The sequence below is a fragment of the Streptopelia decaocto genome (genome assembly GCF_964273445.1).
Source record: "Streptopelia decaocto genome assembly, contig: HAP1_SCAFFOLD_2335, whole genome shotgun sequence".
Classification (NCBI taxonomy): Eukaryota; Metazoa; Chordata; class Aves; order Columbiformes; family Columbidae; genus Streptopelia; species Streptopelia decaocto.
Window position 1 is genome coordinate 1 of NW_028114930.1, and position 14,358 is coordinate 14,358.

General features: G+C 65.2%; 3 protein-coding genes across 9 annotated transcripts; 2 read left to right on the forward strand and 1 right to left on the reverse strand.

Moving 5' to 3' along the window:
- Window positions 1-6: 6 nt before the first annotated feature.
- Window positions 7-1,648, forward strand: LOC309452996 (uncharacterized protein; the record flags this gene model as incomplete). Of its 6 annotated transcripts, XM_082077645.1 has the most annotated exons (4): window positions 574-853; window positions 893-951; window positions 990-1,172; window positions 1,205-1,648. In XM_082077645.1, 4 exons carry the CDS (start codon window positions 574-576, stop codon window positions 1,646-1,648), a joined length of 966 nt encoding a protein of 321 aa, XP_081933771.1. The 6 variants fall into 6 exon arrangements, 4 of the variants coding, with proteins under 4 accessions (XP_081933769.1, XP_081933771.1, XP_081933770.1 ...); XR_014186673.1 differs by lacking the exon at window positions 1,205-1,648 and having other exon boundaries at window positions 7-678; window positions 717-951; window positions 1,135-1,204; XM_082077643.1 differs by having other exon boundaries at window positions 492-678; window positions 717-853; window positions 893-1,648.
- Window positions 1,169-9,725, reverse strand: DNAJB1 (DnaJ heat shock protein family (Hsp40) member B1). 2 transcript variants are annotated; one of them, XM_082077648.1, is made up of 3 exons: window positions 9,524-9,653; window positions 7,034-7,599; window positions 1,169-1,964 (listed from the first exon to the last, which is right to left on the reverse strand). In XM_082077648.1, exons 2-3 carry the CDS (start codon window positions 7,511-7,513, stop codon window positions 1,734-1,736), a joined length of 711 nt encoding a protein of 236 aa, XP_081933774.1. In that variant the 5' UTR covers window positions 7,514-7,599; window positions 9,524-9,653; the 3' UTR covers window positions 1,169-1,733. The 2 variants fall into 2 exon arrangements, with proteins under 2 accessions (XP_081933774.1, XP_081933773.1); XM_082077647.1 differs by having other exon boundaries at window positions 1,172-1,964; window positions 9,510-9,725.
- Window positions 9,726-9,847: 122 nt separating this feature from the next.
- Window positions 9,848-11,171, forward strand: LOC309452998 (uncharacterized protein; the record flags this gene model as incomplete). The annotated part of the gene is made up of 2 exons (XM_082077649.1): window positions 9,848-10,415; window positions 10,822-11,171. 2 exons carry the CDS (start codon window positions 9,848-9,850, stop codon window positions 11,169-11,171), a joined length of 918 nt encoding a protein of 305 aa, XP_081933775.1.
- Window positions 11,172-14,358: the final 3,187 nt, after the last annotated feature.

The window sequence follows — 14,358 nt, forward strand, 5'->3', positions numbered from 1 at the left end:
GGTGGGGACAGGGGGACCCCTGAGATGATGGGGATGGGGGGACACGGGGTGGGGGGGGAATGGGGACACCCCAGAACCCGGGGGGGACCCCAAAATGGGGGGGGAGGGTGAGGACAGGGGGACCCCCCAACCCCCCCCCCCCATTTTGGGGGCTCCCACCCCAGACCCCCCCAGACCCCGGGGGAACCCCCAAGATGATGGGGATGGGGGAGCCGGGGGGGGGGGAGGATGGGGACACCCCAGAACCCGGGGGGGACCCCAAAATGGGGGGGGAGGGTGAGGACAGGGGGAGCCCCCAGAACCCGGGGGGGCGGAGCCAAAATGGGGGGGGAGGAGACCCCCAAGATGATGGGGATGAGGGGACCCGGGAAGGGTGGGGCAGGATGGGGACACCCCAGAACCCGGGGGGGACCCCAAATTGGGGGGGGGAGGGGGATGGGACAGGGGGACCCCCAAGATGATGGGGATGGGGGGACCCGGGGGGGGGCAGGATGGACAAGGTCACCTTGTACCCCAAGATGAGAGGGGGACACCCCAGGACCCCCAAAATGGGGGGGACAAGGAGAGCCCAGGATGGGCTTGGGGACACCCCAGGACCCCCAAAATGGGGGGGACAACAAGGTGAGCTCAGGACCCCCAAGATGGGGTTGGGGGAGGGGACACCCAGGACACCCCAGGGTCCCCAAGTTGAGGGGGGACACCCAGGACACCTCAAGGTCCTCAAGTTGGGGGGGGACACCCAGGACACCCCAGATATTGGGGGACAAGGACACCCAGGATCCCCAAGATAGGGGGGGGACACCAAGGACACCCCAGATATTGGGGGACAAGGACACCTCAAGACCCCCAAGGTGGGGGGGACACCCAGGACACCCCAAGGTCACCAAGGTAGGGGGGGGACACCCAGGACACCCCAGATATCGGGGGACAAGGACACCCAGGATCCCCAAGGTGGGGGGGGACACCAAGGACACCCCAAGGTCCCCAAGTTGGGGGGGGACACCCAGGACACCCCAGGGTCCCCAAGTTGGGGACAAGGACACCTCAAGACCCCCAAGATAGGGGGGGACACCAAGGACACCCCAGGATCCCCAAGTTGGGGGGACACACCCAGGACACCCCAAGGTCCCCAAGTTGGGGGGGGACACCCAGGACACCCCAGGGTCCCCAAGGTGGGGAACAAGGACACCTCAGGACCCCCAAGGTGGGGGGGGGACACCCAGGACACCCCAAGGTCTCCAAAGATGGGGGGACACCCAGGACACCCCAGACATTGGGGGACAAGGACACCCAGGATCCACAAGATAGGGGGGGGGACACCCAGGACACCTCAGGGTCCCCAAGTTGGGGGGGGACACCAAGGACACCCCAGATATTGGGGGACAAGGACACCCAGGATCCCCAAGATAGGGGGGGGACACCAAAGACACCTCAGGACCCCCAAGGTGGGGGGGACACCCAGGACACCTCAGGACCCCCAAGGTGGGGGGGAGGACACCCAGGACACCCCAAGGTCACCAAGGTAGAGGAGGGACACCCAGGACACCACAGGACCCCCAAGGACAGGGGGCGACACCCAGGACACCCCACACTCCAAACCAGGGGGACAAGGCCACCCCCAGGTCCCCATGACTTAGGGGTGGGTTGAGGTCACCCAGCCCCCCCTCTATGGTCCCCAAATGATCCCCAAATGATCCCCACATGGTCCCGCCCCCCTGGTGTGTTTTGGGGGGTCAGACGGGCAGGATCTGCTCCAGGAGGGTCCGCGAGGCCGGGGGGATCCGGTCGGGGAACTTGACCTCGAACTCAATGACCAGGTCCCCGCGCTGGTCGGGGCTGCGGGGGAGGGGCAGCCCCTCCCCCGGGATGCGGCGCTTCACCCCCGGCTTCAGCACGTCCTGGAACACCATGGGGATGGTGCGGCCGTCCAGCGTCGGCGTGTTCACCGTGCAGCCGCACAGCGCCTGCGGGGCGGGACGCACCCGTCATGGCCGCCCGCCGGCCATCATGGCCGCCCATCATCCACGATCATCCATCATGGCCACCCATCACCCATCATCCATCATGGCCGCCCGTCATCCATCATGGCCGCCCGTCACCCACCATCAGCCATCATGGCCGCACATCATCCATCATGGCCGCCCATCATCCATCATGGCCGCCCATCATCCATGATCATCCATCATGGCCGCCCATCACCCATCATCCATCATGGCCGCCCATCATCCATCATGGCCGCCCATCACCCACCATCAGCCATCATGGCCGCCCGTCACCCGTCATGGCCGCCCATCATCCATCATGGCCGCCCATCATCCATCATGGCCGCCCATCACCCACCATCATCCATCATGGCCGCCCATCACCCACCATCATCCATCATGGCCGCCCATCACCCACCATCATCCACCATGGCCGCCCATCATCCATCATGGCCGCCCATCACCCACCATCATCCACCATGGCCGCCCATCATCCATCATGGCCGCCCATCATCCATCATCCATCATGGCCGCACCTCACCCATCATCCATCATGGCCGCCCATTACCCACCATCATCCATCATGGCCGCCCATCATCCATCATGGCCGCCCATCACCCACCATCATCCATCATGGCCGCCCATCACCCGTCATGGCCGCCCATCACCCGTCATGGCTGCCCATCATCCATCATCCATCATGGCCGCCCATCACCCGTCATGGCCGCCCATCATCCATCATGGCCGCCCATTACCCACCATCATCCATCATGGCCGCCCATCATCCATCATGGCCGCCCATCACCCACCATCATCCATCATGGCCGCCCATCACCCGTCATGGCCGCCCATCACCCGTCATGGCTGCCCATCATCCATCATCCATCATGGCCGCCCATCACCCGTCATGGCCGCCCATCATCCATCATGGCTGCCCATCATCCATCATCCATCATGGCCGCCCATCACCCACCATCATCCATCATGGCCGCCCATCATCCATCATGGCCGCCCATCACCCACCATGGCCGCCCGTCACCCATCATGGCCGCCCGTCACCCATCATGGCCGCCCATCACCCATCATGGCCGCCCGTCACCCATCATGGCCGCCCGTCACCCATCATGGCCGCCCGTCACCCATCATCATCCATCATGGCCGCCCATCACCCATCATGGCCGCCCATCAGCCACCATCATCCATCATGGCCGCACCTCACCCGTCATGGCCACCCATCATCCATCATGGCCGCCCGTCATCCATCATCCATCATGGCCGCCCATCACCCACCATCATCCATCATGGCCGCCCATCATCCATCATGGCCGCCATCACCCACCATCATCCATCATGGCCGACCATCACCCATCATCCATCAGGGCCGCCCATCATCCACCATCATCCATCATGGCCGCCCATCATCCATCATGGCCGCCCATCACCCATCATCCATCATGGCCGCCCATCACCCACCACAGTCACCATCAGCCCCCATGGTCACCACCAGCCAGCCCAACCACTCACCATGGCCACCAGCACACACCATTGGCCACCATTGGCCAGACCAAGACCAACCCATCTTGACATGCCCACCACTACCATGACCACGTCCAACCCATCCTTGACATCCCCACCACTACCATGACCACGTCCAACCCATCCCCAACGTCCCCACCACTACATGACCACGTCCAACCCATCCTTGACATCCCCATCACTATCACAACCAAGCCCAAGCCATCCCAGTGTTCCCACCGAGACCAACACCAACTCATCCCCACCGTCCCCACCAAGACCAAGACCAACCCATCTTGACATCCCCATCACTACCACAACCAAGACCAACCCATTGCAATGTCCCCACCAAGACCAAGACCAAGACCAACCCATCTTGACATCCCCATCACATCCAACCCCAACCCATCCCACCGTCCCCACCAAGACCAATCCCAACCCATCTTGACATCCCCATCACATCCAACCCCAACATATCCCACCGTCCCCACCAAGACCAATCCCAACCCATCTTGACATCCCCATCATCACAGCCAACCCCAACCCACCCCACTGTCCCCATCAAGACCAAGACCAACCCATCTTGACATCCCCACCACTACCATGACCAAGACCAACCCATCCCCACCGTCCCCACCAAGGCCAAGACCAAGACCAACCCATCCCCAACGTCCCCACCAAGACCAAGACCAACCCATCTTGACACCCCCATCACTACCACAACCAAGACCAACCCATCCCCACCAAGACCAAGACCAACCCCAACCCATCCCACCGTCCCCACCAAGACGAACCCATCCCCACCATCCACACCAAGATCAAGACCAACCAATCTTGACATCCCCATCACTACCATGACCAAGACCAACCCATCCCCACCGTCCCCACCAAGGCCAAGACCAAGACCAACCCATCCCCAACGTCCCCACCAAGACCAAGACCAACCCATCCTTGACATCCCCATCACTACCATGACCAAGACCAACCCATCCCACCATCCCCACCAAGACCAACCCCAACCCATCCCACCGTCCCCACCAAGACCAACCCATCCCCACCATCCACACCAAGATCAAGACCAACCCATCTTGACATCCCCATCACTACCATGACCAATACCAACCGGCTCTCAACTTCCCCACCAAGATCAAGACCAAGACCAACCCATCCCCACTGTCCCCACCAAGACCAAGACCAACCCATCTTGACATCCCCATCGCTACCATGACCAAGACCAACTCATCCCCAGTGTCCCCACCAAGACCAAGACCAACCCATCCTTGACATCCCCATCACCACATCCAACCCCAACCCATCCCACTGTCCCCACCAAGACCAAGACGAACCCATCTTGACATCCCCATCACTACCATGACCAAGACCAACACATCCCAACGTCCCCACCAAGACCAAGACCAAGATCAACCCATCTTGACATCCCCATCACTACCACAACCAAGACCACCCATCCCAACGTCCCCACCAAGACCAAGACCAACCCATCCTTGACATCCCCATCACCACATCCAACCCCAACCCATCCCACCGTCCCCACCAAGACCAACCCATCCCCACCATCCACACCAAGACCAAGACCAACCAATCTTGACATCCCCATCACTACCATGACCAAGACCAACCCATCCCCAACGTCCCCACCGTCCACACCAAGACCAAGACCAAGACCAACCCATCTTGACATCCCCATCACTACCAAGACCAACCCATCCCAACATCCCCACCAAGACCAAGACCAACCAATCCTCACCGTCCACACCAAGACCAAGACCAACCAATCTTGACATCCCCATCACTACCATGACCAAGACCAACACATCCCCAACGTCCCCACCAAGACCAAGACCAACCCATCTTGACATCCCCATCACTACCAAGACCAAGACCAACACATCCCCAACGTCCCCACCAAGACCAAGACCAACCCATCTTGACATCCCCATCACTACCACAACCAAGACCAATCCATCCCCAACGTCCCCACCAAGCCCAAGACCAACCCTGACCACATCCAGCCCATCCTTGACACCCCCATCACTACCATGACCAATACCAATCCATCCCCACCGTCCACACCAAGACCAAGACCAACCCATCTTGACATCCCCATCACTACCATGACCAAGACCAACCCATCCCCAACGTCCCCACCAAGACCAAGACCAACCCATCTTGACATCCCCATCACTACTATGACCAAGACCAACCCATCCCACCGTCCCCACCAAGACCAAGACCAACCCATCTGGACATCCCCATCGCTACCACAACCAAGACCAACCCATCCCAACATCCCCACCAACACCAAGCCCAATCCCAACCCATCCTTGACATCCCCACCAACACATCCAACTCCAACCCATCCCACCATCCACACCAAGACCAAGACCAACCAATCTTGACATCCCCATCACTACCATGACCAAGACCAACCCATCCCACTGTCCCCACCAAGACCAAGACCAACTCATCCCCAACGTCTCCACCAAGACCAAGACCAACTCATCTGCAACGTCGCCACCAAGACCAAGACCAACCCATCTTGACATCCCCATCGCTACCAAGACCAAGACCAACACATCCCCAACGTCCCCACCAAGACCAAGACCAAGTCCAACCCATCTTGACATCCCCATCACTACCATGACCAATACCAACCCATCCCCAACGTCCCCACCAAGACCAAGACCAAGACCAAGACCAAGACCAAGACCAACCCATCTTGACATCCCCATCACTACCATGACCAAGACCAACCCATCCCCAACGTCCCCACCAAGACCAAGACCAACCCATCTTGACATCCCCATCACTACCATGACCAAGACCAACCCATCCCAACGTCCCCACCAAGACCAAGACCAACCCATCTTGACATCCCCATCACTACCATGACCAAGACCAACCCATCCCAACGTCCCCACCAAGACCAAGACCAACCCATCTTGACATCCCCATCACTACCATGACCAACCCATCCCAACGTCCCCACCAAGACCAAGACCAACCCATCTTGACATCCCCATCACTACCACAACCAAGACCAACCCATCCCCAACATCCCCACCAAGACCAAACCCAACCCCACCCCATCCCACCGTCCCCACCAAGACCAAGACCAACCCATCTTGACATCCCCATCACTACCATGACCAAGACCAACCCATCCCAACGTCCCCACCAAGACCAAGACCAAGACCAACCCATCTTGACATCCCCATCACTACCATGACCAACCCATCCCCAACGTCCCCACCAAGACCAAGCCCAACCCCAACCCATCCCCAACGTCCCCACCAAGACCAAGACCAACCCATCTTGACATCCCCATCACTACCATGACCAAGACCAACCCATCCCAAAGTCCCCACCAAGACCAACCCGTCTTGACATCCCCATCACTACCATGACCAAGACAAACCAATGTTCCCAATGTTCCCACCAAGACCAACTCATCCCCAACGTCCCCACCAAGCCCAACCCCACCCCACCCCACCGTCCCCCCCAATCCCACCCACCTCTCTCAGGCTGATCTTGGCCGGGTAGACGATGTCCGACCCGTCCCGCCGGAACACGCCGTGCGGTTTGTCCTTGAGCACGAACACCACGTCGGCCGGGATGTTGTTGGGCGTCTGGTCGCCCTCCTTGGGGAAGGTGATCTTGGTCCCCTCCTTCCATCCCCGCTTCACCTCGATGGTCAAGATCTTGTCCTCGTTCCTCACCGTCTTCCCATCGGGGTTGAGTCGCTTGTGCGAGATCTTCATCTTCTTGGTGCACCCGGTGTAGATCTCCTCCAAGGACACCTTGAGGTCGTATAGAACCGGGGGGTCCTGCTTCCGGCACCCCCCCTCGGCGCCCCCGCGCCCGCGGGGGAAGGTGACGTTGCCGAACCCCCCCACGTGGAAGGTGGTGAAGGTGTCGTCATCGTCATCGTCACCGTTGCGTTGGACGAAAAAGGTGTCGAAGGGGTTGCGGCCGTCGAAGAATTCGGCGAACATCTGGTGGGGGTCCCCCCGGAACGTGTAGGTGAAGGTGGGGCCGTTGGCCCCCCCCTGGGTGGAGGTGGGGGCGCCCCCTTTGAGCCCTATGGGAAGGAGGGAGGGGGAGGGGCGGTGAGTGGGGGCGGGGTGGGTGGGGGGGGGTGCGTTCCGGCGCAGGGCGTGGGGACGCGGGCGTGGGGGGGGGAACCGGTTCTGCTCGCGCCCCGGGACGCGGCGGCGCCAGACGGGCCCCGACAGGCCCGGCCGGATCGGCGGCCAAGCCAGCCCCGGCACGCCCCGGCGCGGCCGCGGCAACGCGGGGCTGCGCCCGTGGGTGCCCTGGGATGGCACCCGTGGGTGTCCCCAAGGATGGCATCAATGGGACGGCACCCATGGGAACCCCAGGATGGCGCCCATAGGCACCCCCAGATTGCACCCATGGGCGCCCCAGGACAGCACCCATGGGACGGCACCCATGGGACGGCACCCCCCTGGGATGGCATCAATGGGACTGCACCCATGGGAACCCCAGGACAGCACCCATGGGACGGCACCCACGGGACTGCACCCATGGGCGCCCCCCAGGACAGCACCCATGGGCACCCCCGGGACGGCACCCCCAGACTGCACTCATGGGTACCCCCGGGACTGCACCCATGAGACAGCACCCACGGGACTGCACCCATGGGCACCCCCGGGATGGCACCCATGGGACCCCAGGACAGCACCCATGGGCACCCCCCGGGATGGCATCAATGGGACTGTGCACCCCATGACAGCCCCTGTGGGACTGCACCCACAGGCACCCCCAGACTGCACCCACGGGCGCCCCAGGACGGCACCCATGGGATGGCACCCCCCAGACGGCACCCATGGGATGGCACCCCCAGGATGGCATCAATGGGACTGCACCCATGGGCACCCCGGGATGGCACCCATGGGACCGCACCCATGGGATGGCACCCATGGGACTGCACCCACAGCACCCCATGACAGCACCCATGGGACTGCACCCATGGGCACCCCCAGACTGCACCCATGGGCACTCCCGAGGACGGCACCCATGGGACTGCACCCACGGGCACCCCCAGACTGCACCCATGGGACAGCACCCATGGGACGGCACCCATGGGCGCCCCCAGCCAGACCATCGTCACCCCCACCATGCTTGTCAACCCACCCTAGACCATTGGCACCCCCCCAGACCCATTCCCAACACCCCCCCCACCCTGACCCCCTCCGGCCTCATTCCCAACACCCACCGCCCCCTAAGCCCCCAGCCCCCCACCACCCCCAGACCCTCACCCCAAATCCCCCCACATCACCCTGACCCCCCCCAAAACCCCCCAGATCCCCCCCATCCCCCTGACCCCCACCACCCCCATCCCCCCCAAACCCCCCCCATAGCCCTCAGCCACCACCCCCTAAGCCCCCAGCCCCCCAAAACCGCCCAGATCCCCCACATCAGCCTGACCACCCCCAGCCCCCCAAGCTCCCCCCACATCCCCCTGACCCCTATCACCCCCAAACCCCCCACCCTGCCCCCCAATCCCCCACACCCCCACAACCCCCATCACCCCCCCAGTCCCCCAAACCCCCCAAACCCCCCACATCCCCCTGACCCCATCACCCCCACCCCCAAACCCCCCCCATCCCCCTGCCCCCCCCAACCCCCCACATCCCCCTGACCCCATCACCCCCACCCCCAAACCCCCCACATCCCCCTGACCCCCATCCCCCCCAGTCCCCCAACCCCCTCCATCCCCCTGACCCCCCCCAAATCCCCCACATCCCCCTGACCCCCCCCTCCAACCCCCCCCATCACCCCCAGCCCCCCAAAACCCCCCAGATCCCCCTCACCCCCAACCCCCATCCCCCCAAACCCCCCCATCCCCCTGACCCCCACCCCCCCCAGCCCCCCCAACCCCCCCATCTCCCTGCCCCCCCCCAGCCTCCCCCCAGCCCCCTGGCCCCGCCCCGACCCCCCCCCTCCCCCCCGTCCCGCTCCGCTCACCCTCCTCCCCGTACTTGTCGAAGATCTCCCTCTTCTTGGGGTCGCTGAGCACGTCGTACGCCTCGGCCACCTCCTTGAACCGCTCCTCGGCGCCCGGCTCCTTGTTCTTGTCGGGGTGGCAGCGCAGCGCCTGCCGGCGGTAGGCCCGCCGCACGTCCTCGGCCGAGGCGCCGCGGGGCAGCCCCAGCGTGCGGTAATAGTCCTTCCCCATCCCCCGCCGCGCCGCACTGAGCGCCGCACGAACCTTCCAGAGCGCGGGCGCACGCCCCCCGCGCCCCTCGGCCAATGGGAGAGCGGGGGGAGAGGGACGGCGCCACGCCCACCGCGCCGCTACGCCAATGGGCGAGCGCGGAGAGGGCAGAGGCGGGGAGAAAGGTGGCGCCACGCCCACCGCACTGCTCCGCCAATCCGCGAGTGTGCTGTCGCGGCGGGGGCGGAGAGGGCGGGTGGGGAGAAGGGGACAGCGCCACGCCCACCGCGCCGCTACGCCAATCGGCGGGCGCGGAGAGAGCGGGGGTGGGGGGGAGAGGGACGCGCCACGCCCACCGAGACGCTGGGCCAATCGGCGGGCGCGGAGAGGGCGAGGGCTGAGAGGGACGGGCCACGCCTACCGAGACGCTCGGCCATTCGGCGGGCGCGGCGGCGTGGAGGGGGCGGGGAGAAGGGTGGCGCCACGCCCACCGAGACGCTCGGACAGTCCGAGAGAGAGGCGGCGACGAGGGGGCGGGTGGAAGAGGGACGCGCACGCCCACCGAGAGGCTCGGCCAATCCGGCGGCGCGGAGAGGGCGGGGGTGGGGGGGAGAGAGACGCGCCACGCCCACCGCGCCGCTCCACCAATCCGAGAGTGCGGGGGCGGGGAGAAGGAGGGTGGCGCCACGCCCACCGCGCCGCTCGGCCAATAGGGGGTGTGGAGAGGGCGGCGCGGAGGGCTGGGGAGAAGGAGGGTGGCGACACGCCCACCGAGACGCTCGGCCAATGGGAGAGCGCGGAGAGGGCGGAGGGGTGGGGAGGAGGGATGCGCCACGCCCACGGCGCCGCTACGCCAATAGGCGGGCGCGGAGGGGGGGGGGGGGGGGGAGGTGGAGCCACGCCCACCGTGCCGCTACGCCAATCGGCGGGCGCGGAGAGGGGGGGGGGAGAGAGAGACGCGCCACGCCACCGAGACGCTCCCGCAGTCCGAGAGTGCGGGGGCGGGGAAAAGGAGGGTGGCGCCACCGCCCACCGCGCCGCTCGGCCAATCGGCGGGCGCGGAGGGTGCGTGGGGGGGGAAGAGGGACGCGCCCGCCCACCGAGCCGCGCCTCCAGTCTGAGAGTGCGGCGGCGAGGAGGGGGCGGGGAGAAGACCGGTGGCGCCCACGCCCACCGCGCCGCTCGGCCAATCGGCGGGCGCGGAGAGGGCAGGGGGGGGGGAAGAGGGACGCGCCACGCCCACCGCGCCGCTCGGCCAATCGGCGGGCGCGGAGAGGGCGGGGGGGGGGGGGGAAGAGGGACGCGCCACGCCCACCGAGACGCTCGGCCATTCGGCGGGCGCGGCGGCGTGGAGGGGGCGGGGAGAAAGGTGGCGCCACGCCCACAGCGCCGCTACGCCATCGGAGAGCGCGGAGAGGGCGGGGAGGGGGGAGAGGGACGATGTCCCCATGGGGGTCCCCCGGTTCGGGTGACACCTGGTGAGGTGACATGGGACACTGGCTCATGGGGACACAGGGCTACAGGGACATGGGGGACATGGGGACATGAGGATGCTGAGACAGAGGGGACATGGGGACATGGGGACATCGGGACATGGGGACATGGGGGACATGGGAAGACATGGGGACATTGGGGACATGAGGACATGGCGGGGACATGGGGACATGGGGGACGCGGGACACGGGGACGGGGGGGGGACAGGGGTCGTTGGGACACAATCTCTGCCCCCCCCCAGTGTCCCCGTGTCCCCCCGGTGTCCCCTTGTCCTCCCGTCCCGTCCCGCATGCCCCGCCCCCTCGAGGCCCCGCCCCTCTCATCCCTCCACGCCCACCGCGCTGCCCGTGGGCCGCGCCGCAACCCCATTGGCTGCGCCGCCGTCACTCCGCGCCGCGCCTCCGCACCCCATTGGCTGCGCCGCCGTTGCCGCAGAAACTGGGCGGGGAGAGAGCGGAGGAGGCCCCCGCGCCCTGATTGGCTACTTGCCACACCCGCGCGGCGCCGATTGGCTGCGGCGCGGGGCACCGCCCGCCAGGTGAAACGCGTGGGTCACGTGGGCGGAGCGGGCGGCCGGAGCGGCGGCGGAGAAGCGGCGGCCATGAAGCACTACGAGGTGAGGCGGCCCGTCCGCCCGGCCCCGGTCCAGGTCCCGGCCTCACCCCGGCCCGGCCCGGCCCCGCCACCGGCTCCTCGGCCCGGCCCGGCTCGCTTGACCCCCGCGGGCCGCCGCCATCCTTCTGCGCATGCGTGCGGGGCCGCCGCTGAGGGGAGGGGTGGGTTTCTCGGTGTGCGCATGCGCAGGGGCGCGGCCCCGCCTTTGGGGGCGGGGCTTGGGCTTTCCGGAGGGACCCGAAGCGGTTCGGCGGGGTTCGGGCTTGTTCGGAACGGCCCAATCACGTTCGGGCTGGTTCGGAACTGCCCAATCACGTTCGGCGGGGCTCGGGGCTTGTTCGGAACGACCCGAACCCGTTCGGGGGGACTCGGAACGGCCCAATCACGTTCGGGCTGGTTCGGAACGGCCCAATCACGTTCGGGGGGGCTCGGAACGGCCCAATCACGTTCGGCGAGGTTCGGGCTTGTTCGGAACGACCCGAACCCGTTCGGGGGGGCTCGGAACTGCCCGATCACGTTCGGGTTTGTTCGGAACGGCCCAATCACGTTCGGGGGGGCTTGGAACGACTCGATCCCGTTCGGGGGGGTTCGGAACGGCCCGATCCGGTTGGGCGGGGCCCGGCCGCCCCCCCTCGGGCTCATCCCGCCGTGCCCGGGCGGGGTGACGTCACGGAAACCATGACGTCACCGGGTGTGGCACCGCCCACGGGGGGCGGGGGGGGGGGGAGGAAAGAGCCCCGGTGACGGTGGGGGCAGGACCCACGTGTTCCCCATTGTCCCCCCATTGTCCCAATTTATCCCCCCTTGTCCCCCCACTGTCCCCCCTTGTCACACTTTGGCCCCCCCTTATCCCCTGTTGTCCCCCCTTATCCCCCCATGTCCCCCCACTGTCCTTCCTTATCTCCTAATGTCCCCCCCTTGTCCCCTTGTCCCCCCCTTGTCCCCCTTTGTCCCCCACTTGTCCCACTTTGTCCTCCCTTATCCCCCCTTGTCCCCACTTGTGGCCCCTTGTCCCCCCCTTGTCCCCCACTTGTCCCCCCCTTGTCGTCCCATGTCCCCCCCCCCCCATAGTGTGCTGTGTCCCCCCCATATTGTCCCCCCCCCCACAGTGTGGTGTGTCCCCCCCATATTGTCCCCCCCCCGATAGTGTGGTGTGTCCCCCCCATATTGTCCCCCCCACCCATAGTGTGGTGTGTCCCCCCCTATATTGTCCCCCCCTCCCGTGCTGTGGTGTGTCCCCCCATATTGTCCCCCCACCCATGGTTTGGTGTGTCCCCCCCATATTGTCCCCCCACCCATGGTTTGGTGTGTCCCCCCCATATTGTCCCCCCACCCATGCTGTGGTGTGTCCCCCCATATTGTCCCCCCCACCCATAGTCTGGTGTGTCCCCCCATATTGTCCCCCCCACCCATGCTGTGGTGTGTCCCCCCATATTGTCCCCCCCCCCATAGTGTGGTGTGTCCCCCCCATATTGTCCCCCCCCACCCATAGTGTGGTGTGTCCCCCCATATTGTCCCCCCACCCATGCTGTGGTGTGTCCCCCCCATATTGTCCCCCCACCCATGGTTTGGTGTGTCCCCCCCATATTGTACCCCCCACCCATAGTGTCATGTGTCCCCCCCATATTGTCCCCCCCATATTGTCCCCCCCATATTGTCCCCCCCCCCATAGTGTGGTGTGTGTCCCCCCCCCCATAGTGTCCCCACGGGTGACAGGTGGGTCCTGTCCCCCCCCCAGTGGCATTGGGAGGGGCCACAGGCGGATGTTTGTCATGTTTCTCATAGCTCAGCGGTGACAGCGACGGTGACACCGATGGTGACACCAGCGCGGGACACGGCCCGGGGGGGGACGAGCCAAAATAAACCACCCCCCCCCCGGGTGGTGTCACTGTCACCGTCCCGGCGGTGTCACTGTCACTGTCACGGCGCTCGGGGCTCCCTCAGACCCCCCAGTGGTGTCACTGTCACTGTCACCGTCCCGGTGGTGTCACTGTCACTGTCACCGTCCCGGTGGTGTCACTGTCACTGTCACCGCTCTTGGGGCTCCCGTAGACCCCCCCAGTGGTGTCACTGTCACTGTCCCCTTCAGGGTGTCACAGGGTGACAGTCCCCTGTCCCATATCACAGGCTGACAGTCCCTGTCCCCTTCAGGGTGTCACAGGGTGACAGTCCCCTGTCCCATATCACAGGCTGACAGTCCCTGTCCCCTTCAGGGTGTCACAGGGTGACAGTCCCATGTTACAGGGTGACAGTTCCCTGTCCCATATCACAGGGTGACAGTCCCTGTCCCCTTCAGGCTGTCACAGGGTGACAGTTCCCTGTCCCATGTCACAGGGTGACAGTTCCCTGTCCCCTTCAGGGTGTCACAGGGTGACAGTCCCATGTCACAGGGTGACAGTTCCCTGTCCCATATCACAGGGTGACAGTCCCTGTCCCCTTCAGGGTGTCACAGGGTGACAGTTCCCTGTCCCATATCACAGGCTGACAGTCCCTGTCCCCTTCAGGGTGTCACAGGGTGACAGTCCCCTGTCCCATATCACAGGGTGACAG